The sequence below is a fragment of the Eptatretus burgeri genome, chromosome 17 (genome assembly GCF_056783735.1).
Source record: "Eptatretus burgeri isolate ZD-2024b chromosome 17, Ebu_testis_v1, whole genome shotgun sequence".
Lineage (NCBI taxonomy): Eukaryota > Metazoa > Chordata > Myxini > Myxiniformes > Myxinidae > Eptatretus > Eptatretus burgeri.
Window position 1 is genome coordinate 40,769,376 of NC_140977.1, and position 27,988 is coordinate 40,797,363.

At 45.0% G+C, this 27,988-nt stretch overlaps 1 protein-coding gene across 2 annotated transcripts in view; it reads left to right on the top strand.

The window, feature by feature from the left end:
* The window catches only part of LOC147009857 (multidrug resistance-associated protein 1-like), a 124,107-nt gene that overhangs the window by 24,224 nt on the left and 71,895 nt on the right, over positions 1-27,988 (top strand). For both annotated transcript variants that reach the window (XM_085861383.1, XM_085861384.1), the window contains exons 2-10: positions 7,237-7,413; positions 8,852-8,977; positions 12,340-12,477; positions 12,626-12,751; positions 13,416-13,477; positions 21,604-21,741; positions 22,383-22,664; positions 23,663-23,840; positions 26,737-26,898. In XM_085861383.1, the coding sequence (XP_085717509.1) occupies positions 7,237-7,413; positions 8,852-8,977; positions 12,340-12,477; positions 12,626-12,751; positions 13,416-13,477; positions 21,604-21,741; positions 22,383-22,664; positions 23,663-23,840; positions 26,737-26,898 (1,389 nt within the window). The remainder of the gene's footprint in view (positions 1-7,236; positions 7,414-8,851; positions 8,978-12,339; positions 12,478-12,625; positions 12,752-13,415; positions 13,478-21,603; positions 21,742-22,382; positions 22,665-23,662; positions 23,841-26,736; positions 26,899-27,988) is intronic.

A 27,988-nucleotide genomic window follows, 5' to 3' on the forward strand; every position in this document is an offset into this window, starting at 1 on the left:
AGCGCTGCATGAACTTAAATATCCTGCTGTGGGAGAAGTCCGTTCCATCACTTTGCAAACAGCTACACACAGCTATCTGTGCTGGCTTCTCGTATGGTCGGCTGATGGGACCAGGTTCATACTGTATGGAAAAGTGGGGGGGGGGAGGGTTTAATTGATACGGGTTTTATTTTTCCGTTCAATTGACAGTTTATAATTGAGGGATTTTGTATTAATTGATGAATCGGTTTTATTACTCGAGCAGAAATACCCGTTATCGCCCGACAGTCGACACTGCCAAAGTACACTCTGACATCATGGACAAATGAGTGACAAATGCTTTATCACACCATCACAGGCTGACCAGGTGTCTTGTATGTTACGGGATCGTTCCATTTCATACTTTCCCGGAACACCATTTGTGTCTGTGGTCGTGCCGTATTTGTGCTGTCATTCTGTGCTGTGTCGTGCCATGTCAATGTCATGCCTCAGTGGAGAGGGGAATGGTACGAGGGGTTGTGTGGTGATTGTTGATGGGGGGATTGTGTGGTGATGTTTGATTGGGGGGGGGGGGTGGTGGTGGAATGGTTGTGGGATGGCGGTGAGTATGGCGGAGGGGGTGGAGGGGTGTGGGATGGTGCTGGGTATTGTGGAGGTGATTGTTGATGGGGTATTGTGGAGGAGTGACCCTGAAAATATTGACATTGTATGTCAAATCCTCTCTGAGCAGTAGATGATGCATAAAAACATACTTTCTCTCCAATATAAATCGACATTGGTTCATTTGATTTCCAAGAATTTATGTTTGCACCGGATAATTATTTTCAGGTGCTCTCGTGGCAACTGCTGGGCAATGGCAAGAGGTGTTTGATTCCCCACTCAAATTGTCCATGTACATGTGCTCGTACCTGGGTGGAGATGTTGTTAGTTTTGAGTGACTTTCGTTTCTTCCGCTTTATCGTGGGATTGGCATCCCCTCTCGATCTTGGTGGATAATCACAATATCTAGCCATCCCTATTGTTTTATAAACATTGCTCTGAATTCTTTACTATTTTTTATTTTTACATAGCACTGTTACAAACCTTTTCACATAGCAAAAAAGTGAACCTTTTGTAGGCCTGATCCACACTCGGCTATTTCGGACAACCCTCGTTCAACTTCCGGTAAACTTCGGGTGTTTCGGTCATTGGTGCAGCATGAAACCATCTTGGTTTGTATTACTACAACCACCAAGGATGCATCGACTTGGCATATTTGTGTAAAATGGAAAATTATTCACCGTTTGAGTTAAACCGTATTGCGATGCAACTCTTAGACAATACAAATCTGGCAGTCGGCTTCCTGATGTGACATCACGGTTAAGCTTGAAGAAGAAGAATATTTTGACTTATTCGCAAAATGACTGACTATAAATTGGAAAAAGACATATCTCTTTTGTAGGGTATCAAGGGATAGATTGGCGCCGAGGTGGTGTGAGAGTTTGGGTTAGCCTTTGACGATCCTAACAGTAGGCAAGATAGGAGTAGGCTTACCCTTCACGAAGAGTAGGCTAGATATCACCAGCACCATGAAGAAATTGCAAATTCCTGCCCCCACCTTTGTCAGACATCAGGCTTGGCCAGCTGATTTGTGAAAGACTTGGGCCAATATTCTCCTAGTCATTCCCACAAAAATGTGGGAATAATTGTGGCCATTAAAGAATAATGATAATAATAATAATAATAATAATAATGACTAGAGTGGCACTCTGTGGAGCACGTACCTCTGCCCCGCAATGCCTGATCCAGTAAAACATACAGGGCCCAATAAAATATTGATATATCATGCTGTACTGTTGGACCCCGACATTCGTGAGGGATACGTTCCTGAAAAATGCTGCGAATGTCGATTCCGCGAATGTCGGGGTATTGTTTCAATGGGGAAAAGGGGAATATGTTCCCGTCAGTTTTTAATATATTGGAAAATCAAAAATCCTTTGAAAAACTGCAATTGCATGAAGTGCAGGGCTGCGAATGTAGAAGCAGGTCAGACAAACCATGAAAACGCGAATCCACAGAGCACAGGACCACAAATATAGAAGCAGATCTCATTTTATGAACCGTGCATGTTGGGGTCTGACAGTATATTGTTTTTGACCCCATCTCTCAGTGGTGAAAAATCACTGATAATTAAAAATTCTCCGTATCAGAATCTGCATCCGGATCTTTACCAAAATGGAATGGATTTGTCCTTGTTACACACCCAACCTGTCCACCAAGTTTCGTCCGAATCGGTCCATAACATTTTGAGATCATGCTACATATCATTTTTAGCCCCACTTCTCAATGATGAAGAATTACTTCAAAAAATTAGTGTCCAGATCTTCACCAAAATCAAATCAATTTGTCCTTGTGACACACTCAACCTGCACACCAAGTTTCGTCCGAATCAGTGCACAACTTTTTGAGATGTTGTGTTGTATATAGTTTTAGCCCCATCACTCAATGGTGAAAAATTGCTTGAAAAATACTCAAATCTGGATCTGGATTCGGATCTTCACCAAAATCTATTCATTTCGTCCTTGTCGTATACCCAAGTTCCCCACCAAATTTAGTCCGGGTCCTTCCACAACTTTTTGAGATATTTTGTTCACAAACAGGGACGGGGATGAAAACAAAACCTCCGTTCACCTCCGGTGAGTGGAGGTAATTATCAGTTTGAGTCGATGGTTAGATCGAGGTGCTGTGTAATGGACATGTCTGCAAGGTAAAGTGTTAATCGCTTAATTTATAATTGTATAAAGTGATGTATGATTAAAGTTAGTCATATATTGTAATACTTCAAATAAATGTAAAAATTAAATAAGTTTGTTCAAGGATATTGCATTGCTGTGTTGACTGTTTGTGTCTGGGCACAACTTTGGTTTGTGGGTCCATTGATATTGAGTAATCTGCTGATGTGGACATGTGACCGGGGTTGTGGATCCGCCATTTGGAGAGGTTCTGGGTTCAGGGTCAGGTCAGGTATGGGAGCATGTGCCAGAACAGCGCGTCGCTGCGTCCACTTTCCGCCGGTACTCCAGGGGCCTCCGTCTGGCCATCGCCCAGGCAGATGCCAGGCCCATCCCCATCTCCTTGAGATGATGGTCAACCTGCTGCAACCATGAGGCACGTGGTCGGCTCACTGGCCTCCTCCACTCATGAGACTCCCTCGCTGAGAGAATCTGGTGAGCAGGATCAGCGTCAGGAAAACGAGCCACATGTCCATACAGCCGCAACTGACGCTCACGGACTATGCAGGTAACAAATCTCATCCGAGTCTCTCTCAGCAACCGCTCGTTGAACACAAAATCCGACCAGCGATAGCCAAGGATTCTCCGAAGAGCTCTGGAACCAAAGGAATTAAGTCTCCGTCTCAGATCCTTGGTCAGAGTCCAAGTCTCGCACCCATAGAGCAAGACTGGAAGTACCAAGGACCTGAAGACTCGGACTTTCGTCCTCCCGCACAGGTACCAACAGCGCCACACCCCATGATCCAGTGAATCCATGACTCCCCAGGCCCGACCCAGACGTCTATTGACCTCTGACTCGCAGCCAGCAGAGACATGAATATCACTGCCAAGGTAAGTGAATCTCTCCACGACCTCAACATCCTCACCACAAACAGACACAGACAGGACAGCAGCATCCAAGATGTCACCAAAGGTGCATCGAAGCATCCAACGTGGCTCCAGCTGTTCTGGGTTGAAAGGATTGAAACCTCGAGGAAAAGCGGTGATCAGGTGCAGTTGGGAAATCGGTCGATTGCTTATGAGTTAAGGTTACAACTTGAAATATAATAGCTTTTGCAAGGTGTGTGTGCGTGCGTGTGCGCGCGTCCGTATGCCTGGCTTTCTTCTTTGGACTACGGTGCAGTAATTGGTCTTTATTTTGATTATAGCTTAAAGTATTATTGAATTGGTAAAGGGATTTTGACAGGACACAAACAAAAATTTATCAAAAACTGGATGGGGAAAGTCTAATTGCCAGCCTTGCATAGCAAATGTGACCCCAAATACTGTTACGAATCTGGCAGCCATTTGCACACAGACAGCAGTCCCGCAGTTCAGTTATTTCGATAAGTATGTGTTTATAGTCAGGGTCCCGTCCTTCTGTCTCATGTGCTGCTGGTTTCTTTTATAGTCAGGTTTTTTTTACATCTCCAATCAATCCTTCGTTCTTCGCACCATCGCCCACGTACAACGTGTTACGTCCAGGGGTGAGGTTCCCTCCGCCCACGAGTGCAAGGGCGCACCCTTCGTCCAATCAGGAGGCTCATCGCCTCAGAACGGGACTCCACCCCGAAGGGTGGGAGTTGCCCCACCTACCGTGGGCCTGTCCAATGAGGGACGGCCAGCGAATCGTGCGACGCAACCGTCCAATCAGGAGGCGAGTGGCCGGAGAAGAAGGAGTAGAGTGGTCGTCAAAGAAGAGAGTTGAGCAGTCAGCGTCGCGATTGCTCTTGGTGTGCGGCGTTAAGGTCGTCGTCGTCTTTGCTCTTGGCCCTTTGGTCTGTCGTCGTGGTCATCTGCGATTGTGGTCTGCGGTCTTTTGCGGGGCTCCTCATGGTGGTGGTGGTCGTCGAGCAGCCAGGACCGTGGAGTCGTGGGTTCGAGTCTCACCGTGGTGGGTTGGAGTCAGGTGTGACCGCACGAGGCGGACAGGTAACTGGCCAGGCTCTGTTCCCCCAGCTGAACTATACTCTTTGGCTGGAGGACCGAATAAAGACTCAACGTGGTTCATTTCGTGTGTGTGTGTGTGTGTGTGTGTGTGTGTGTGTGTGTGTGTGTGTGTGTGTGTGTGTGTGTGTGTGTGTGTGTGTGTGTGTGTGTTGGATTAGCCTGGTACAGCCGCTCAAAGTAACCAGCCCAGCGGGCCTTCATTTCGGACTCCTCTGTCAAAAGCCCACCACCTTCCGCTCTCACTGCAGTACACCGAGGGATGGGCTTGGAGGAACGCAATGTGTGAATTCCCCTGTAAGCAGGATGAGAATCACTTCACCACAAGTGATGTTCTACCCCCTCACAGATTCCTCACACAAATGCCTCCTTGTCCACCTTCAGCACATGTACAGTTTTACACTTCAGCTCCCTGAACAGCTTAGCTCTGCCATTAAACTTGGCCCTGCGACCGGTCAACGGCATCCAGTGTCCCTTGAGAGACAAAATTCTTCTTCACCCCATGGTGAGTTCCAAGAAGGCACTCCACAACTGTTCAGGATTTCCCAAAGCACCCAGACCCCTCAAATCTCCACTCAGCCTGTTCGCAAACTTCTCAGGTACCCTCTCATCCTTGAGCTTCCCAACATCCAGCCTCGGCAGGGATGGTACCATTCTTCTGGATTTAAGCTGCAACTTCAGAGTTGCTACAACAAGCCTGTGGTCGGTATTGAGGAATTGAGCACGACTGTAGACCCTGCAGTTCCAGATCATCATCCAGTGATCATCAACAAGCACATGGTAAATTTATTTTACCACACCGCCAGCATTGGAATACGAAGTCCAGCGATGAGCCTCTGGGTGCTGAAACCATGAATCAGCCACCCTAAGTCCATGACTTCTTGCAAAGTCAAAGAACTTAGTGCTATTCTGGTTTACTGTTCTCGACCCATGGGGACCAACACATGTCTCATAACCATCCCTATCTGTTCCAGTCGATGCATTGAAATCCCCCAAGATTCGAAGAGTATCTTGCCTGGGCACTGATCAACCACAGACTCTAGCGCGGCATGGAATGCGTTCTTCACGGTGAGATCACTCGCTTCAGTCGGAGCATACACAGAGATCAGGGAAACAACAAAAAGGAGTGACGAATCTTTCGTCTCATTATACTTTTGTTGCCCGGTGTTACCTCAATTATCATTGGATACAGCTCTAGCAACTCCTTGGGCATGGTAACCATCAAAATGACCAGACCAATGGTAGGTGTAACCGCCCACCATGATTAACCACTATCCTGTCTCCGAAACTCAGAGTGCAGCAATACCTATGTTCAAATGTTTGAGCTCAGATGATAACAGAGACAGGTGATCATCTTCTCTTCAGAATAGAACATTCCAGGCACTCACCCGAAGGGACCGCCTCAGGTTAACCCAAGGAGACTGCCACTGGTTGACACCTCAGCACAACTCCGCCACACACCACTGCAATCTGACACTTGAGGTTTATCCCATGGTTTTCCTCCTATCAAGTAGTGGGGGCCCCATAGGCTTTTCCCCAATCCTGTCATCCGATGAGCTGCTCTGTGAAGGACAGCAGCACAGGACGTACTCCCACGGAGTGGGTTTTCAGATTTCCCTACATTTGTGGGTTTTCCAGAATGAAGTGTTTTTGGTGGCTGGAGTGCAAATTCTGTCACCAACCTCCTAAAAAAAAGAAAAAAAGTAACCCAACTGCAGGAGGACGTCTGCAGACACAGTTGGGTAATTGAAATGATGGCCATTGGCTTACAAGGAGCTCCTTCGCCCTTTGACAGGTTTTGTTTTTAATCCTGCTGTGTCCATATCTATACACCCTCCTCACCAGAAAACTTGGTGGGGGAGACGGTTTAGTCGCCATCCTGTCTTCGATATATTTTAGAGTACAGTAACCTGCAAGTGAGAGAGTTGGGTTCGAGAAAGGTTATGATGTGTCCCAAAGATCAGGGATATGGATTGAAGACAATATGGCGTTGTTGCCTTCTTGAAGCATTTTGGGAAATAATGCAGTTGTATTAGATTCTGAGACGTGGTTCCACAAGCAATAGAAAGGTGTGACAGGGTAGTGGAGTTTTGGAGGAAGCCTGCATTCTGGAGCGTTCATTTGGAGATTGCTACTGGAGGGACTGAGTTTTGGTGGAGACCTGAAAGAGCAGGGGGAAATGCTTTGGATCATGCTTCTGAAATGGTGGGGTATTGCTGGATTTTATTTTGTTTTATTTTATTTATTTTTTATTGGGTACATTTGCAATTAAATTTGGTATTTTGTTACAGTGCCTTCGTCTTATGAGAGAGGAATGTGTATTATTGCATTTTAGTGAATTGGATTGTAACTCTCTTTGGGTCATAAAATCGCAAGGCAACTCATGAACCATGGTTCCAGATTGTGTTTTTCTTTGTTTATTGTTTTTTTTTACATCGTAATTTTTTTCTGTGATGTATTATGATATGATGTTATTGTTGATGTCTGGAGTCGTGTGGTGAGGATTGTAGGGACATTGATTGGTACTGATATTGTTCAATTGCATTTTTTTTCTCTCTAGGACTGGAATTTGACTCTGTCACACACTTCTCCCGATGTTCCTCGTTGCTTCCAGTTGTCTGTCTTGGCCCTGGTGCCCTGTGCCCTGCTGTTACTCTTCTCTCTGCCATACTACCTCTATCTCATGCAGCACGACAATGGATACATCCAGTGCACCCATCTTAACCGTGCAAAGACGGTGAGGGAAATGTAAATGCACACCGCTAAAGCCCATTAACTGTGTCGGTGAATGATTGCATTTCCACTTGACAATAGCAGAAATGCTTTGGGATGACCCTTGTTTTCTCATTGAGCAGGATATAATGTGATTAAAACGTTTTAAAAGTTCAAAATCTTATTTTCTTTTGTTATTGAGTAGGTATGATATATACTAGTGTGTGTGTGTGTGTGTGTGTGTGTGTGTGTGTGTGTGTGTGTGTGTGTCTCCCTCCATAATTCCCAAACCATGAAACATAGCGGCCTGAAACTTTGCATGCTTACAAATAAAACTCCAAAAAGTGCAGGACTGAAAAAATTGGGTGTTTGGGTTCATTAAAATATCCTTTTTGAAGATAATTAATAGTCTTATTTAATTATATCCTTCATCAGGCGATCCTCAGCCACCTCTCTGTCTGGGGTCTTGAGGTGTATCTTGGGTTACCTCGCTGGGGTCTGAAGTCGCCATGTTTTTTTGGCCTGCTCAACCATACATTGACTTACAACAGGCCGCAACAGTTTCTTTCCAATGAAGTATTAAAAAAAACAAATTTCCTCACTTGTATCATCGAATGCCTGATTATACCTACAGATTACTGGATACATTGCAGTGCTTATAAATGCCAGCGTTCATGGCTTAATTTCATTTCTACACATGCCATAACCTCTAGAATCTCTTAATCTGAGCTGAATTAAAAAATTTAAACTTCTTCATTGACTTCAGCTGGAGTTTTGACTGCTAAAAAAGTGTTCATTTGTCCAATTCAGACACCGTTTGACATTCTGTGTCTCCGGGTGCATCGCGATTGTTTGACCAATCGCTTACCAAGCTCGCCGTTCCTTATCAACCGTTTCATTGGAGTGCTTGCTTGAGTGTTTAAGTGACTTTGTGAGCGCTCTACAATATTCGCACTGATACTGAATATATTGATCAACTTGAACAAAGTTCAGAGCCCACTCACCTGCATTTGGCCCTGCATTGTCATGTAGTGTGTTGAGCAGGGACTGGCTTGCTGAAAATTTGCAATTTTATTTTACTCCATGTTTCCTTTCCCATTTTTGTAGGATTTTCTTTCATTATATGACCCGTCACTTTGGCAATGATGGATGCATATAAAAAAATTTAACGTTTCGTTTTTCAAAGTTTCTTCAACTGTTTTGTTGGAGTGCTTGCTTGGGTGGGTAAGCCACTTGGCAAGAGCTCTTCAAGCGTCGATGGCGATACCACGGCTCTGTTCTCCATAGTGACATTACCACATTGTATATTGATCACAGTTAATATTTTAAAAGATTTTATATTGTTTAGTGTTGCTGGCGGTTAGAGCACAAATCACCATCTGCCGCCTTCAAATGAAAATTAAGCCTATCATCTGTGTTCTGTCTTTTTCTTTTGGCGAGTTCCTTTTCCCCTGCTGTCTCAGGTGATTGCAGCACTGCTATGGTTCATCTGTTGGTTGGAGCTCTTCTACACTGTTTGGGAGAAAAATCAAGGGCGAAGTCAGCCCTCTGTTCTGTATGTTAGCCCTCTCATAATGGGGACTATGATGGTGAGTGGGAAAAAAAATCGCAGTGTGAACATGTAAAAAGGTCAGCTTTGTGAATATTACACCCTCCTTCCCCTTTCTACCTTAACCCGACTTCCTGAAGCTGCCTTCCTTAGCCCCCCACTCCCTCCCCTTGACCCTTCCGCACCCACTCCCTCTGCTTGACCCTTCCGCCCCTACTCCCTCTCCTCGACCCTTCCGCCCCCACTCCCTCTCCTCGACCCTTCTCCCCCTACTCCCTCTCCTCGACCCTTCCGCCCACACTCCCTCTTCTCGACTCTTCCGCCCCCACTCCCTCTCCTCGACCCTTCCGCCCTCACTCCCTCTCCTCGACCCATCCGCCCCCACTCCCTCTCCTCGCCCCCTCCCCCTTCCCTCCCTCTCCCCGCCCCTTCTGCCCTCCCCCCCTCTCCTCGACCCTTCCGCCCCCACTCCCTCTCCTCGACCCTTCCGCCCTCACTCCCTCTCCTCGACCCATCCGCCCCCACTCCCTCTCCTCGACCCTTCCGCCCCCACTCCCTCTGCTCGACCCTTCCGCCCCACTCCCTCTCCTCGACCCTTCCGCCCCACTCCCTCTCCTCGACCCATCCGCCCCCACTCCCTCTCCTCGACCCTTCCGCCCCACTCCCTCTCCTCGACCCTTCCGCCCCACTCCCTCTCCTCGTCCCTTCCGCCCCACTCCCTCTCCTCGACCCTTCCGCCCCCACTCCCTCTCCTCGACCCTTCCGCCCCACTCCCTCTCCTCGACCCTTCCGCCCCCACTCCCTCTCCTCGACCCTTCCGCCCCCACTCCCTCTCCTCGACCCTTCCGCCCCACTCCCTCTCCTCGACCCTTCCGCCCCACTCCCTCTCCTCGACCCTTCCGCCCCCACTCCCTCTCCTCGACCCTTCCGCCCCACTCCCTCTCCTCGACCCTTCCGCCCCACTCCCTCTCCTCGACCCTTCCGCCCCCACTCCCTCTCCTCGACCCTTCCGCCCCCACTCCCTCTCCTCGACCCTTCCGCCCCCACTCCCTCTCCTCGACCCTTCCGCCCCCACTCCCTCTCCTCGACCCTTCCGCCCCCACTCCCTCTCCTCGACCCTTCCGCCCCCACTCCCTCTCCTCGACCCTTCCTCTCTCCACCATACTATGCACTCTTGAACCGTGGATGACATGAGTTGAAAAGTTGGGGTGTGCATGGGAAGATTTTGGGCAGTTCCTTTCATGTACAGCCTTTGGCTGCTGGTTGCATCATTGGTTAGTGGCGTGGCTATTCCGCTGATGCAGTGCCCCTATTACCAGTCCACTGGTGCTCATTTCGCCGAACTCAGAAGGATGATAGGCTGAGTCAACCCCCTGGTGTTAATTCAGCGGCCAACAGGGCTCGAACTCTGGACCCTAGGATCCAAAGCTACCACACTAACCGCAAAGCCAACAACAGCCTTATTCTCGACGGTAAAAAAATAATGTTTACTCCCAGAAGTGGGTGCCATACTTGTGCGTTAATATTGTTACGAATTCTGGCCCGCCCGGCGTGCGAGCGGCTGCATACCTCTAATGGCAGCCGCGTCGCCCACCGGACAGACAATTCAGTCGTGACCCTCCTTGGAACTACCGCCAGGAGCTAGTCACGGGTGGGGGTTAACCTCACCAAGATCGTGCCAATTGCCCACCCGCGCAGGATAGGGTTGCTCGCCAAATTCGACCTACCTAAGTACCTGCGCGAGTAGTCGACCGGGCGATCGTACCTCGCCGCAGGTCGGCCGAGGACACGAACCGCTTAAGCGGTCCGTTCCGTGCTACAGTGATAACCGAGCGGTGTTATCGCCGATCTCGACGGATATGATTCTGTTTACCGGGCATTCAAAACCCACTACTCACTCCACGAAACAAGATGGCACTTTCACAAGGGAAATGGACGCAATGAACGGGATACGTTTCATACAGCACACGTATTCATAAGCAAGGCAGTCATGCAATATACAAGCAAGAAATAGAAAACAAAAGCAATACGACCGACTATAAGCAAGGATCAATTTACATGCACAGTTACTTACACAGTTTCTACTTGGCAGGACACGGCGCCACAGTATGCAGACAAAAACAAAGAAATGGCCACCCCCAAAGACGAGGGTGGCAGACAGGGTCTGCGGACCTTTATGGCACGGGACCTGGAGGACCAAACGGGTCCTGTGAGATCGAAGGGTCTTACCCGCGCCCTCGTGGCGCGACGGTGGGCAGGTCGCGACATCGACTCCCCACGGCCTTGCGTAGCCGCACCTGACTTCGGGCCCCTGGCGTGGTCAGCGAGCTCTCTCTGGCGTTGCTGCTGGTGCTTCCACGACCCACGACCAAACAAGCAAAAGACTGAAGGGCAGAAGGGGCTTCAGGATCAGAGAGAGAGAAGCCCGAAACAGAGTCCAAATGAAGTGAGAGAGAAGCCCGAAACAGAGTCCAAATGAAGTGAGGGAGAAGAGAAGCCCAAGGGGTGACCAGCGCCACGAGACCAATAACGAACGAGCCAGCATGAACCGAGAAGAGACCCCCGAGCCTCGCGTCTGTTTGCCTTTTGTAAAGCGGGGCTCTGCCCTTTGCCCCGCCCCGTTTCTGGCTCCACCTCCCTTCTGGAAGCTTCCCAAAAAGGGGCGTGCCCTCTCGCTCCCCCCTCCCCGCGCCGTGCGGGGGACGAGGAAAGTCAGTTTTGGCTCGGGGCCAGGGAATTATTCCCCCAAAATCAGACCCCTCCTTTACATGACCTTTGACCTCCGCTCGGATCGCACCTCCCCCACACCAAGCACGGGGAAGAACAGGCGGAAAAAAACCCACAGGCTCGCAGGAGCTTCTGTCCTGCCAATCCTTCTTGGACGGTTTCCGACACGGAAACCGTCCTACCGTAGTCCGTGAAGGATGGCGTTCATAAGCGGGCGTAGTGGCGAAGATGGTGGTGATTGTTGTGGGGGTGGTGTGAGCGTGGTTGGCGTTGTGGTGTAGTTGGCGGTGGCGGTTGTTTCTGCGGAGGTTTGTTGCAATGGTGGCTCAAAATAACGATAGATAAAGAAAAACCCCATCTCAAAGAGTTGCAGCCTGGTGAAACATGAATAAATCCCTTTAACAACGGTGGGGACCTAGCTGCACATAAACTTCACGTCATAACTGATCTAAGGACCCTTTATGGTGTATTGCGAATTTCCACAGCCGTAACAATATCAACATGTTCGTTATGTTGTACTATAATTTGAGAAATGTCTTTTTTTGCTTCTGAGCTGCTATATAGAATGAATTGTAACCTGTTCGTTGTACTTGCATTTGTCTTTTATTTTTTTTGTCCATTTTTATAAAAGCATTGAGATACATCGTGACAATCACCATGCCTCTAATCTTGTAGCTCGTGGCCATGGTATTGATCCAGTGTGAGCGGCTGCATGGGGTTCAGTCTTCCGGCTTTATGCTCATCTTCTGGTTCTTGAGCCTTCTCTTTGCCATCGTTCCCTTCCGCTCACTCATCCTTGCTGCTTCCAGACCCGTATGTGTGATGCACCTTTAGTTTTGCAGCGGATTCTTATATTTCCGGATGAGTCGGGAAAAATGTCATTGCCGGCTTTTTTAAATTATTATTGTTTTTTGTTTTTGCTTAGTTTTGTTATTCCTTTGGGGGTTGAATGATTTATTAGGGTGCAAAGGTGGATGCCCTCCGCTACTTCACCTTCTACACATACTTCTGGCTGGTTGCGCTGCAGTTCCTGCTGTCCTGTTTTTCTGATCGGAGCCCACTGTTCTCTCAAAGCATCAAAGATCCGGTATGTGCTGACCAGCTGTCTTAATCGGTGGATCATTTTAGACAAACACCTCTTCCACAAGGTGCATGCCCTGAGGTCTCATAAAAAAAACTTTTAAACACTGCGAGTCCTTGGAATCTGCTTTTGCCCAAACTTGCATTCTGTTTTGACACAGCTAATTAAATTTTGAACTTTATCTCTAAATGGCAGTTACAAAAAAAAAACATACATATAGATATACACACACATTTAATATTCCAGTTCTGCTCCAATTCTCAGAAGGTTGAAAATATTGCATGTAATGATTCTGATTTTTAGCGATGTACGAATTGTTTTGAAACTACTTTTTAAATGGGCATCGCAAAACTGTAATCAAGTCTTGATTTTGTTTTGATTTTAATTCCGGAGATCATTTATTTTATTGAAGATTAAATTTCGGACAAAACTGCTCCTCAAAATGACCTGAAATTGGTAAATGTTTGAAAGGGTGAGAATTATTGTTGTTGTTGCTGGTTCTTTCACTTGGAGAGATCAATATTGGAAGAGTGATTCACGGTTAACTCCTTTAACAAACTTTAAGACTTATCGTTTGTAATGCTCACAAAATGGAATGTTATTCATAAGTGTGATTAATGAATGTATGAAGTGAATTTTTTTTTCTTCCTCTCCCTGCATTTATTTCTAGAATCCCTGTCCTGAGATGAGTGCTCCATTTTTATCGAAAATAACCTTTTGGTGGTTTACCAGGTAAGAAATATTGCATCCCCTTTGGATGCATGCATGATCTGGGGTATTTCATTACATACCAGCAAATACCACCCATCGCTCACAGACTGGAATGCGAAGGGGGGGGAGAGGTGGTGGTGGAGGAGGAGTGAAGGAAGAGTTAGAGTGAGGGAGAGTGAGGAGGGTGGGAGAAAGGAAGGCCATGTGAGATGCGAGAAAGAGAAGGCAATCGTGAGGTGGAGCGTTAATTACAATTCATACTGTCTCATCAAAATGATTCTGCATCGAATAACAGTGAAGATGGAAACAAAATAATGTCTGAAACCCATTTTCGACTGGTCATACTATATAAATACCACCCGGAGGGAGATAATGTTATGCTTTATGAAACACACGCACACTATAGGAAATCGGGTGTTATCAAATATATATATATATATATATATATATATATATATATATATATATATATATATATATATATATATACATACACATTGTCAAGGCTCGTATGAGAGCTAACGCACAGCAAGGGGGGGGGCATGAGATGAGAGGGGTGTGGAAAGCGCAATACAGTGGGGAACAGAGACATCAGGAGATCTATGGAAGGGAGAGGGATGGGGCGGGGAACATGGGGAATGCAAGATGGACATTCCAGGGACTTTCAGGAAGGAAAGCAGGGAATTTGAAGGAGGTGGGTTTGGGGTGGATTAACGGGGGTAGAAAAGATCATAGGTTTTGGATGGGGGACAATAAGAGGTGGTGGTGAACAGCTGTTTTGAAGACCTGGAGGGAAGAATGGGATTGAAGAGGGTGAGGGAGTTTATTCCAAAGGCGGGAAAAAAGGGGAATGAAAGAGCGAAGGTGAGCAGTGATTTGTGATTTTGGAAGTTTTATCAGAAGGTGGTTGTTGGCGGACCTTGAGCGCCCTGCGGAAATATGATGGGGACAGATCGCAGACAGAGCAGGGGGGCGAGACCGGAGAGGAGACTGTAGAAGACAGACAGACCACTGACCTGCCTGCGGTGAGAGAGTGAGAGGCCCAAAGACTCAGCCTCATCGTGGGAAATACTAATGATCCAAAATGCCTTGGTTTCCACTGCGTGAAGCCAAGAAAGGTGAGGGGCAGGAGCACTAGCCCAGAGGGGAGAGCAGTACTCCATCAGGCTGCAGATGAAAGCTTTGTATTTGGTCAGGAGCTCAGGCGGGCTGAGGAAGGACTTTGCACGACGGAGGATTCCCAGTCTGCGACTGGCTTTGAAGGGCAGGTTAGAAATGTGGCTTTCCCAGGGAATATCATTGCAGATAGTGAGACCCAGAAGCTGGAAAGAAAGGACTTCTTCAAGAGGATTGTTGAGAAAGTAGATGGGGGGGGGGTTCCAAACGGTCCCTTCGGAGAGTCTTCGTGAGTATATGAGATTTGTCCGGATTGAAAGATATGTTCCACATGTTGGACCAGTTTGTGATTTTTACCCAGATATGCAGAGAGCGAGGAAGCTGTGGCTTGCCTGTCTGAGGGATGACAGATGGTACGGCAGAGGGTGGAGTCATCAGCGAAGAGATGAAGAGGATTTTCCAGAGAGTCGGAGAGGTCATTGATGAAAACCAGAAAAAGAATAGGGCCCAGAACGCTGCCTGGACAGGAAGAAGGGGATTAACGAACTCCATTTCGGGCCACACGTTGGCTGCGACAGGAGAGGAAGTCTGCGAGCCATGAGTGGAGATGGCTTTGGATACCATAGGAAGAGAGTTTGGTGTGCAGGGCTGGGTGTCAGACTGTGTCAAAAGTGTGCTATGTGTTGAGGGATTAAGCTCTGATTTGATGTCCGGCATTGAGTACCTTCATCCTTTGTTTGGAGAGCAGAAGCTGCATATCCAGGGTAGAGTGACCTTGTCTGAAACCAAATTGATGATCGGAAATCGAGCCATTGGAGACGGGAAGGATTTAATGTCTGAAGCGATGATGGATTCCATAACCTTGCTGATGATTGGGATAAGGCTGATTGGTCTGTAGTTGCAGGGATCTGTTTTTGCACCTTTTTATGCAGGGCAGTAATGTTTGCTTATTTCCAAGCAGAGGCAGATGACCTTGAGCAAATAAGAGGGTGAATAGAACAGAGGGAGGGTGAGCAAGAGCAGAGGAGCAGGTTTTAAGGACACGTCGGCTGATTCCGTCTGAACCTGTTGCAGAATCTGAGTCGAGGTTTGACAGCAAGCTCTCCACTTTGTCGGAAGAAAAGGACACAGAGTCCAGGGACAGTTGGGTTCGACTGGGTAAGGTGGGTACAGAAAGCGATGGGTTTCGGACACATGATTTTGATGCAAACACCTAGTTTAGGCATTCAGCTTTTTCACGTGTCGTGTCAGCTGTGCGGCCATTTGAGGTAAGGGAGGGAATAGAGGGGGAACATACACCAGAAACAGATTTGATTAGATGCCACCAGGATTTGGAGGAGTGAGAGAGGTTTGAGAGTTCAGACTTGAGCTGAGAAAGAATGTTTCTGGCTCTCCTGAGGGTGGATACTCACTACCCTCAGGAGAGCTTTGAAACTCACAAACAGAAACCATAAAACCTTTCTGAAGCACACCCGGTTTATATAAAATAACCAATTGCTTTGGAAACGGTCACGAGGACAAAGGAAAACGTGATCGCTCATACGCGGCTGAGGTTAAAAGTTAAAACCTGCACCCCTCCTCATCATCACAAGACGCGGGGTGAAACTTTGCCACTGCGGTGCCCGTACCCAAGCATACAGGCATGCACACACACCCGCGGGGAGTCCCTTTTGAGATCCAAATGTACCCATTTGTACCTCGACCTTGTCGTAACTGTCGACTACAACCTGATTGGGACACAACCTGGGCTGCTCTCGATTGGAGGGTGCTCGGCAAGTAGCTTAAGCACTTAAGCAAGCACTCCAATTAAATCGTCGATAAGGAACGGCTGGCTTGATAAGTAATAGGAAGCTGATTGATAATGGCACAAACCCACAAAAAACTACACCGCCGATTTATTAACATTTTCAGATTTCACTCCATATTTCGAGTTATTTGGTCCACGTGATCCGATCTTTCAACCTCACGGATTCATTCACTGACACACACACATTTATTATTATTATCGATGCATGAGAAGTGTATGTATTTTTTAAAAGTGGAGGGGAAGGTGGGGCTGTGCATTGGCGGGTGGTGGTTGGGGTCAGGCTAAATTGAGCAGAATCTTTTGTATTTGTTTTTTTTTAAAAAGGGAATGGAGGAAAGATATGCAGGTACTGGGGGAGTAAGGAGTAAATGAAGGTTCACTTTTGATAGGATAGGACTCTGGGAAGTGAATAGGTGTGTAAATCGCATGTGGGACGGTAGCAAGGTCGTCTATTACCCTTGCAAGAGGAGAGGGTATTGCATTTTTGTCTGTCTGTTTGTTTGTTTGGCTGTACAGAATGTGAGTGTGTGTATTAATCACATTCGACCCTGAAGTCCCCTTGAGACCCAATTTAGACAATTCAGACCCTGAATACCCCTAACACCCCTAAGGCAATGAAGACCCCCTGTTGCACCCTTTAGAAGCCTTAGACCTCTAAGACCCTGAAGAACCCCTCAGAACCTGAGACTCCTTTTCTACCCTTTAGACCAGTGTTCTCCAATCTTTTTATACACAAGATCACTTTTAGAATCTAAATGTAACATAAGATCTACCCTCAAAAATTCTGCTTTACTAAAACCCCCCAAAAATGTATGCTATGCATAACTCACCTATTCTTAGTGTGACACCTGTGCTTACACACTATCTGTTAGTGCTTTAAAGGCTGGGTTGTAGTTTGAGCCGGACATCTGTGAGACGAGTGCGATACTTGGAATTGATGATTTTCATCTGGGGAAAAAGCCATCTCACAGGGGGATGTGAAACCAGAGTAGGCCTTCACTTTGAGTGCATGGAATGTCACAAGAGGGTACCTCTCTGTTTATGAGTTATCAAAAGTCTTTGTCCCTTGACCTAGCTTTCAGCTCTGTCATTTTGCATGACGATCATCTCCATGTCGAGTGTCCTATTTTGTTCAAACACCTGATGAAAGTTTTCTGTCAGTTCTCCAATGAAGAAAAGGAAAAGAAGAAAAATTTGTCTCAAATCCACTTGAAGAAAAGGATTTGAGACAAACACAATGATTTGTTCCATCTTGTCTACCTCCTGAAATCGTCTGAATTCTTTTTCCAATCTGTTCAGGTGGTCATAGAATTTTTTTGGGATGGAACCCTTTTTAGGTCATCTCTTCGAGCATGACTTAATAATATGGGTGTCTATATCCTTCGATCCGTCCGTCCGTCCGTTCACAATGAAGTTGAAGCGGGAGATCTGGTCATTAGTGATCCTGATAGAGGTCGATGAGACGTACACGATGGTATGACTTTCAAGGTCACCGAAGGTCAAGGTCAAGGTCACGAGGCCTTTGAAGTTGCGAAAATGACGATTTTCAAATTCTATCTCCTCCGCCATTTCTCAAGCGATTTTGAATTTGATTGTAGCATATGAATCTATGGGACAATATCTAAATTTGGTCGGGCTGGATTTTCGATATTCGCTTTCATTTTCGTGTCACGTGACTTCAAAGTTGTCAAAAAATGCAAAAATGCCGATTTTCAAAATCTATCTCCTCTTACATTTCTCAAGCGATCTTGAATTTGATTGTGGCATATGAATCTATGGGACAATATCTAAATTTGGTCGGGCCGGATTTTCGATATTCGCTTTCGTTTTCGCGTCACGTGACTTCAAAGTTTGCAAAAACTGCCCTACCTTCAGGAGGCTATATATTCTCTACTGGGCATGGTAAAAGTTAGTGAATGGTGTCATTGCATAGCAGCTGATCTTGTCTTTCATGTCCATTCGAAAGAATACCGATATCTTCGAATACGTACACGTCACGTGACTGAATTTTGCGAAAACTGCTTCATGTAGTTGCAAAATGACGATTCTGAAAATCTATCTCCTCCTACATTTCTTAAGTTATCTAGAATTTGATTGTGGCATATGAATCTATGGGACAATATCTAGATTTGGTCGGGCCGGATTTTCGATATTCGCTTTCGTTTTCGCGTCACGTGACTTCAAAGTTGGCAAAAATCCCTCCTTACCCGAGAACACTACACCCTCGTAACAGCAACTCATGCTTGTTTCTTGCAGAGATGACCGTCACTCCCACACAGGTGTATTTTTTTTTTTGATGTTTTGGAGGATTTTCTTCAGATTCGGGAAGTGCTGTGTCACATTGTTTTTTTTTTTAACTGGGAGCACCACATGCCCAGTTTCAACTTGAACGCATTCAATGCACTGACTATGTGTGACAAGTGTCTCTCCCTCCCCTACAGTTTGTGATTTAGCTCGTTCAATTTTGCTGTGATGTCTAAAACCCCAAGTCTAGCAACCATACCTTCTGTGACAGCTCACTGTGCACCTCATTTCTTGATTTAAGAAAGGTGACAATTTCAGGGATCAGATTTGAAAATCTCTGGAGGACTTTTCCTTGACTGAACCATCTCACATCTGCATGTTGGATTAGCTCACCGTAGGTGGCATCAAGTTCATCGAGTAACAATTTGAATGAGTGATGTCGCACTGCTTTGCCATCTTTTGAGTTGATAATGTTGACAACAGCTGTCATTCCATGAGAAAACTCAATAACCTTGATGGTTAGCACTTGTTTGTGGATAGCACAGTGGTAATTGACAAAGGGAATTCAAAATAATTTCTGCAAAGTGCAATAAAGCCTTATTTCACACCCAGTTTGCCGCTTATGCACCATCGGTTGTGATTGAAATCAGTTTCTTGATCGGAATGTTTTTCTCAGTCGCATACCTTTTGAATTTGTTGCAGACATCCTCGCCTATTGTCCTCTCTGAGTGGCAAAATCGTGAGGAAATCCTCCTTAAGTTTCATTCACTTAGCAAGCACTCAACAACAATCAGCAGGGCTGTATCTTTCATGTCTACTGATTCATCAAACTGCAGTGAGAAACGTGCACAGTCTGATAAGTCTTAGTGTATTTGCTGAGACATGTCCTCAGACACCAATTTCACCCTTCTGGCTAATGTTGAAGTGCCAAGCAGCATGTTTCTGTTGGCTGTCATAATTTCATCTTTGTTGTTAAAGTCTTTGAACAAGGGGCTGGCAGCAACCGTCACAGCCTCCTTGATAACTTCGCTAGCGGTGAAATGGTTTCTTATTTTTTGCAAGCAGATGGCTAATGTGAAAAGACAACCACCTTACAGAATCTCGGCTTTTACCACCCTCTCTGTATTACAAAAAGAATAAAAAGTTTTAATTAAAAATGTTTTTTTTTTTTAATATATTTTTTTTTACAGAAAAAAAGCTCATCTGGTCAAGACTGGGATTGACCTGTTGATTGCAATTGAGTGGTTAGAGACCACTGCTTTAGACCTTTAGACCTGCACACCTTTCAGACCTTTTAATACCTGATAGACCCTTTGATCTTTAGACCCTTTTTAGACGTTTTAAGACAACTTAGACCCTGTCAAACAATAAAGATCCTTTAGACCTTTAATTACACCCTTTAGACACCTTTGACCTTTTAAGACCCTTAAGATACTTTAGACTATTTTGACACTTTAGACCCATCTAGATCTTTTCAGACCATTTGACCTTTACACATTTACAATAAACTAGACCATTTTGACTTTTAATTTGCAATCAACAACCCTGCATTTCGTACATCCTTCCATTTATTTGCCGCACTATTTATATACAGACGGATATGATGTAATGGAATGGGAAGTGATTCTTCACCGTTGAGAGATACGGCCAAAACAATATATAGCACGATATCTCAAAAGGTTGTGGACGGATTCAGACTAAACTTGGTTGACAGGTTGGGTGTGTGATTAAGGATTGATTCGATTTGGATGAAGATCTGGATCTGAGAATTTTTATTTTTCAAGTGATTATCAATGAGAAATGGGACCAAAAGGATATACTGTATAGAGCATGATATTTCAAAAAGTTGTGGACGTGTTATGACAAAACTAGTTTGATGAGTTGGTGAGGTGACAAGAACAAGCCGGGATCCAGATCCAGCCGATCAGTTGGATACAAAACAAACTATTCAGCCTGGTGGAAGCGTGCACTCCACCGAGTGCCGTTCTACTTTAATTTGTGTATGTAATAAATAAATGTCTGACAGGATGAGGAGAGCACACTCAACTTTGAGCTGTGACAAACTTGAGTTCGATTCTCAGCCTGCCTACGAACTGTCGGATTGTTTCTTTGCAGGCAGTCCATTGCCTTACAAAGTGCGCAGTCTGTTGGATAGATATTAGGATGCTTGTCCTGTGTGCTAGCCTTATCTGGTTGCACATTAAGATGTGAAGGTGTCTTTCAATGAAGAGTATGTGAGCGAACACTGAAGAAATTCCAAGCACTTGTCCTGACTCACTGCTGGGAACGCAATGGCGAACCACCCAGTTTAACCCTTGCCTCAAGACTGATTCAGCAGCAGTGCCGCTCTGTTTGCGGAGTATGGATGGATATGAGGGAGAAGAAATGCTTGGTCCTACGATTTTTAATTTTTTTTTTCAAGAATCGAGCGATCAGTGTGATTTATCCAAATACAAGTGTGGATCGGAAAGGCGTCATCTTATTTATTAATAACAAGCAGATATACCCATGAAGGACTGGTATGTTTTGATGGGATGATGTTTTCAAAGAAGGGAGGCTCATAGAACAACCCCCATGATGATCGGCTTCAAGCACCACCCACCAGAATGCCGTGACATCTGGCATAGCGACCCCTCTGAGAAAGGTCTCGTTTTGACTGGGCCAAATGGAGTAAATTTCAGAGTTGCAAGTCATTTTGCATGTTATAAGCAGAATTGCAAGACAATGAAGTTTTGTGACGACGTGCGAAGTGCTGAGAGGGATAGAGGAAACAAGACAGCAGACAGACAGACAGACAATGTTGTATTATTTGTGGAAGAACTTCGAATGTGCACATTTCTTTCTTGGTATTTGTGATTCTTTTTGAAAATGCTTGGTTCATTTGTTGTTTCATTATTTATTTATTTTTACTTTTTCCGATCTCATGATTCTTTTATCGTTTTCACATCATTAGATCTAATTGTTATCCTTTTATTCCCAGTCTGGCAATGCTAGGCTACAAGCGGCCATTACTTCCAGAAGATCTTTGGTCTATTAACCCATCAGATACCTCCAATAACATCGTCCCACGCATGCAGTGTCTCTGGGAAGAGGAGTGTGCACGAGTGCATAAACAATGGTACTCATATGACACTGTACACACTGTATTACAAAGCACAATGGTCATCTTCGACTGAGAATGGTTACCTCGGTCTTTTGAAGGGTCTCAGGGTCTTTTGAACGTGCCGCCATTTAATTGGAAAGATATTTCACATCTGAGCATACAAAGCACCATGGTCACTCCCCCAAGGGTCACTCTGTTGCTGGAATGTTGGACTCTACCTTATTTTAACAAAACTTTTCATTTATTTTGCCTTGCTTTGCTAGTTATATATATATATATATATTTGTAAAATATGGATTCTCTAACTTGCCAACTGTTTTGCCTTGTACTGGCATTTGGCTTCTTAACCTTTTTTATCCATGTCCTTTTGGCTTCTTGGGTTAAATTCCAGCCTCCATAGGGCTGACCAAAAGTGCTTTCTTTTTATTTTTTTTATTTATTTTATTTACATTATTTTATTTTCACCTAATGTTTTATCCTCTTGTCTTCCTTTTCTCCAATTTTTTGCTGACTTTTCTCTCCTCCCCCCTCACTCCCTCCTCCTCCACTACCCTGCCCACTCCTTATTCAGCTTTCAACTGTAATAGGTGTATGACCTGAAATGCAGTGTACATAATAATCTTGGCATACTGCTTGGTTTTGATCCCCCCCCCCAGCTTAAAAAAGAAGATGCAGGCCGTCAAATGGGAAAGGCCGTCGGAGACGCTACAAGATGGGGTTCAGTTCAGACCCATTCATGGCACAGAGGACAAAGGAGAGAATGTAAAAAAAATTGAGGAAGGCGAGACACTGATTTTGGGTGAAAGCACAAGTGCCGATGAATCGCAACCATCGCTGGTTCGCGTGTTGATTCGGCTATACGGGTCATACTTCCTCGTTGGCTCCCTGTATAAATTTATACAAGACATTCTCGCTTTCATCAGTCCTCAAGTTCTTAGGTTGAGTGACTTTTTTCACTTTTGAAAACGTATAAATGCAAATTTTATTCTGAACTCCGTCTGTACGTCCCTTTGTCCATGACCAAATGGTTATTTGTTTTGATTTTTCTCTTCCTCCATTACAGTCAGTCTCAATAATCGATCTTTATCCTGTTTGTAGTCTTTCAACTTGTGGGGTTTTTGTCTCACCCCAAAGGGTGTGTTCGTGTGTGTGTCTGTCTAAAATTGTTTGTCCTGCAACCGCTTGTCCGATCGATGCCAAACTTTAAACATAGGAAGGACTCTCTGTGGAGAATGTTTTATTGCTAACTCTGATGTCATAGGTCACATGGTATGACAGCCATATTGGATTAAAGGGAAAAATTTGAACATCATTATCTCTGAAACTACTCAACAAAAAACATTGAGACTTGGCGTAAGTCATCAACTCCCCTTGGGGTATATAGGGTGATAACGATGATGTCATTGGTGAATGGTATTACAGCCATAATTGGTTGAATTGAAATCCTTATCCAAAAAATTTGAAACTTCATACGAACATATATATATATATATATTTATTTGACCCGATGTGAGTGACGAATGAAATTTATGGCATTCATAATCCATGCCAAGAAACTATGTGACATGACAGTGTGCATGGATGAGATGGGTAAACAGGCCATAATAGTAGTGGGTCATAATGGTAGCGTGTTCAGTTAACATTTTTTTTGTTAATAATGAACGTGCGAGGTGAGACGATGTGCTCAACGAGTGTCATTCTTGTTTGTTTTGTTTCAGTTTTTATAGTGGCAGAGATGGTCGTTTTGATTAAATTTTTAATATAAATAACATGTTTGTATGAACTGTTGTATTGCACATTATATTTTGGTCGTGACCCAAAAGTGTGTGTGTGTGTGTGTGTGTGTGTGTGTGTGTGTGTGTGTGTGTGTGTGTGTGTGTGTGTGTGTGTGTGTGTGTGTGTGTGTGTGTGTGTGTGTGTGTGTGTGTGTACACAGCCTGCTGATTGGGTTTATCCAAGCCAAGGATGCTCCTGCATGGCAGGGCTACATCCTCTCGCTGCTGCTTTTTTGTACGGCCTTGACACAGACTCTGTTTCTGCACCAGTACTTCCATATCTGCTTCACCACTGGGATGCGCCTCAAAACTGCCATCGTGGGCACCATCTACAGAAAGGTCATGATTATAAACCCTCCAGTTTATTTATATATGTTTGGGTGTGGTGTTTTTATATATATATATATATATATATATATATATATATATATATATATATATATATATATATATATATATATATTGTTTGTGGGGTGGATGAAGGTAGGATTGTATAGGGTGGCTTGGTCCGTGGACATGTAGGAAACATCTCGATGTAAGTTAAGTAGGGAAACTGAGCTGAAGTGTTCGGTGTCACCACATGGGGGGTGGTGGTGCTGTGTTAAATTAGGTAGGGATTCAGGCTGATTTCTCCCAGTATGTGATTGCCTCCTGTGACCTTTTCCTGTGTTTTTGCATTTTCAAGACCAGTGATAAAAAGGAATCGTGTCCTTAGAACAACAAACGAGCCACCCATTTCTCTCGGAATGACAACGAGCCTCTCGGAATGACAACGAGCGAGACCACACCCTTGGGGTGGGTGATGGATGGAGTGCGACATCGAGAGGATTAGATAGAGATGGATGAATGAGGCAGGATCGGTGGTCGGGACACAAAAACAAGAGCATGAAGGGAGGTCCTGTGAGAAACACGATTGAGACAGGCTCTGGCTGGCTGGCACCAAAGGTGGTGCCATTTTGCAGAGGGGTGGCGTCGGAAACGGTGATCGTGAAAAGAAGCTGCATGGCTGTTTCCAAGCCCTGGTGTTGAATATCACTGCTTGAATTGCCTCCTGTTCGTTTCCCGTCCAGAGAGCGGCTGGGCTCCATTTTTGCGTGTTTTCCCATGCAGGACGACTCGGGTTTGATCTCCTGAGCTATTAGACCACTTCTGGACACAAAACTAAGTGCCACAATAAAGGAGGAATTTTTCTTTTGTTTTCTCTTTTTCCATTATGAATATTTGATTTATGTTCATTAAACCCTTATTTATGAATGACTAGCTGAAGTACCCGGTAATCCCCCTGAAATTTGCCCTATTTTCCTCACGCTAGTTAGACTGAGGCATTAGTTGTATGGAGAAAATTTGGAAGGCTTCTTTTATTCCTCAGATTTATGGAAGGAAGGCTTTATGCTGCCGTAATCCTCAGAGAGGTCATAGTTGAAGGCGGCCTTGAGCCACTCAATGTTTCTAGCAGCAGTGGCAACTGTCCTTGATGTCCTGCCAAAACCCGTACCGAGAAAGCTGGAACGTGAGTTTTGTGCTTCTCTCGCCCGTCGGTGTGACGCTTTATTTGCAGTTTGGCGACGCTCTCTCTCTGCAGCCGACTCTGCTTGCCTGGCTTGTTCATGAGCAGATATATCAGCAGTAAGATGACTCTCTCTGCAGCTGACTCTGCTTGCCTGGCTCTTTCATGAGCAGATCTATCAGCAGTTCGCTGTTGTTGTGCGCGTGCAGTTCGAGAATTCAAATAACAGGAGGAGAATGTGTATGTTTAAAAAGTCAACGAATACGAACATTTTGTATTTCAAAAAACCCTAGCGTTTTTAACCATGAAGCCTTTTGTTACGATTAATACACCAGCGCACTATTCTGAAGCCATTTTTTTTTAATGGAAATATATATATTTTAATATATATTTTTTCGTTTTTATGGAAAGCCACTTCGCGCATCCTGGAGCTGAATGTTAGGTCTATATGTGTGTAAAGTTTCATCAAGATCGGTTCACTGGTCTAGGAGCTTATTGGTTACAAACAGACAAACAGACAGAAGGACTGCCATTTATATAGTAGATTGCTTGTGTCTGTCTATTTGTTGTGGGTTTGAGTATAACCTGTGTGCCCCATCTGCGATGCATCCTTGCCACCCTCAATCCCGCACGTGCCATTAATCTCCGAGGAGCTTGGTTGTTCGCCTCCAAGGGAAATCATTCAGCTCTTTGTTCAGGTCAGTCTTAAGTGCCTCCTGGACATGTGTGCTTGCTTCCTTCCTGGAACTACGGTGCAGGAATTGGTCTTTATTGCCTCCACCACCGAAGGTGAAGGAGTTTATGTTTTCACCCCTTTCTGTTTGGTTGTTTGACTGTGTGCAGGATATCTCAAAGTTGTGGATGGATCTAGATACATTTTGTGGACAGGTTGGGTGTGTGACGAGGACGCACTGATTAGATTTTGGTGAAGATCCAGATCTGACTACTAGAATTTTAAAGTGATTCTTCACCATTGAGAGATTGGGCTCAAAATCGATATAGTACTGTATAGCATGATATTTCAAAAATGTATTGGACCCGATATGTTCTCGTGGATCAGGCATTACGTGGCAGAGGTATGCGCTCTACTGAGTGCCCTTCTAGTTTTGATTATGACGCAATGTTGTGTGCTCTGGAAAAGTCCTTGGAGGTTCCAAGGATTGGGCAAGATTGTAGAAAATGATCATTGTGCTCCCCAATACCTATATGCTTGGGTATGTGATTCTTCGTAAGTTTCCGCACATGTGTCGCAACCCAGTTTCCACCCCTCCCCACCCCTCCCCACCCCTCCCCACCCCAGCCATGTCTGTCACACATCCCCTTGGTTGGCATCTATTAGAGTGCCTGCTTTGATATATTTTCCTTTTATTTATTTTTTAACCTCATGGTTCTTGCCAAACATGTTCATTTCACCTTCTACCATGCTGTTTACTTGCAACTGGAATCTCGGGTGTCAGTCCCCATTGATCTTGGATATCAGGGAGCCTGATTTATTTTATTTTATTTTTTCACTTCCCCATCCCATCCCATCCCATCCCAAAAATGATCTGAACCTGGATCTTCACTTGCTTGAGCCTCAATCTCATGTAAAATTAAATAAAAAGATCCCACTGCTCCTATGTTACAGGATGGCATTTGTTTTCTCCCTCAGCCCCTCTCCCCCTTTATCCTACCCTGGTTTCCATGCCTTGAGCTTAACTCACTCAACGTGTTGTGTGCTTGGGACAGGCTCTCGTGATCACCAATGCGGTGAAGCGAACCTCCACTGTTGGGGAAATTGTGAATCTGATGTCCGTCGATGCTCAGCGCTTCATGGACCTCACCACGTACCTGAGCATGGTGTGGTCTGCCCCATTACAGATCGTGATGGCTATGTACTTCCTTTGGCAGGTATTTGGAGGAGGAGATGTGCCAAAGATGTTTGGTTGTGCTTCTGGGAACTTAATTGTTGAGTTCAAAAGATTGCTCAGTTGGTGTTGCCTGAGCGAGTTGAATCCGATAAGTTACGGGATAAATGGAGTACAACTGAGAGAAGTTAATGATGGGGGTGAGTGCAACTGTAGATTGATTTGTACCTGTGAATGATATGATTTTTCTTTTTGTGCAGTAGCACATGATGTCATGGAGAAGATTTGTGGGGAAATGTGGGAAACAATCGGTCCTGTTTGACTTTCTTGCTTGTTTATCATCTGCAACTCAGTTGTTCATGGTTAATATTGAGAGCAATTACAAGAGCGAGCAATCAGATTTCAGACACTCACCAGGACTTGCTTTGCGTAGTGTTTGTGGACTGGTGTGTTATGTAATGAACAAGAAAAAAGCAAAGTTGAAAAGATCAGGAGAACCTGGATATGATTCGGGTTTCAGCTGCTATTCTGCTCCCCTCATACCCACCCAGGCACAGCCAAGTGACCCTTATTAAGAAAAAAATAATCAAAAAGAACCCATATCAAAAAATGAAATAATTCTGACTGTCAAACCATGCGTCCGATCAGGTTGAAAATAAAAACTTATGTTCCCCGTGACTCGATCATAATTGTGAAGTTTCACGTTGATTGACTGAGATTTTATTTTGTTTTTCACAATCAAGAGAAATAATTTTCACATGATTTTCATTTGATCCAATATGGCTGCTTGACAGTGACCTATGAATTTGTGGACACCATGGTGTTCCCAAGGCTTGGGGAATGTGTGGGAAGTTCCCCTAGATATGTCAAGCTGTTCTGCAGAAGATTAAAAAAACATTCTTCTCCAAAAAATCAGAGCAACCAAACCATGTGACTTGTGACATCATAGGTGGATAACTTATTTTTCCTCATGGATGGGCGAAAAGTGATCATCCCTGTAAAGTCAATGGACAAACAAATGGACCCAAATGCAATACCCTCTCCTCTGGTGAGGGTAACAACGAGGGTTCTTATCAAACCCACAAAACCCTTGATCTTCATTCCTTCCAGTGTATTTTTTTTTCCACCAATCA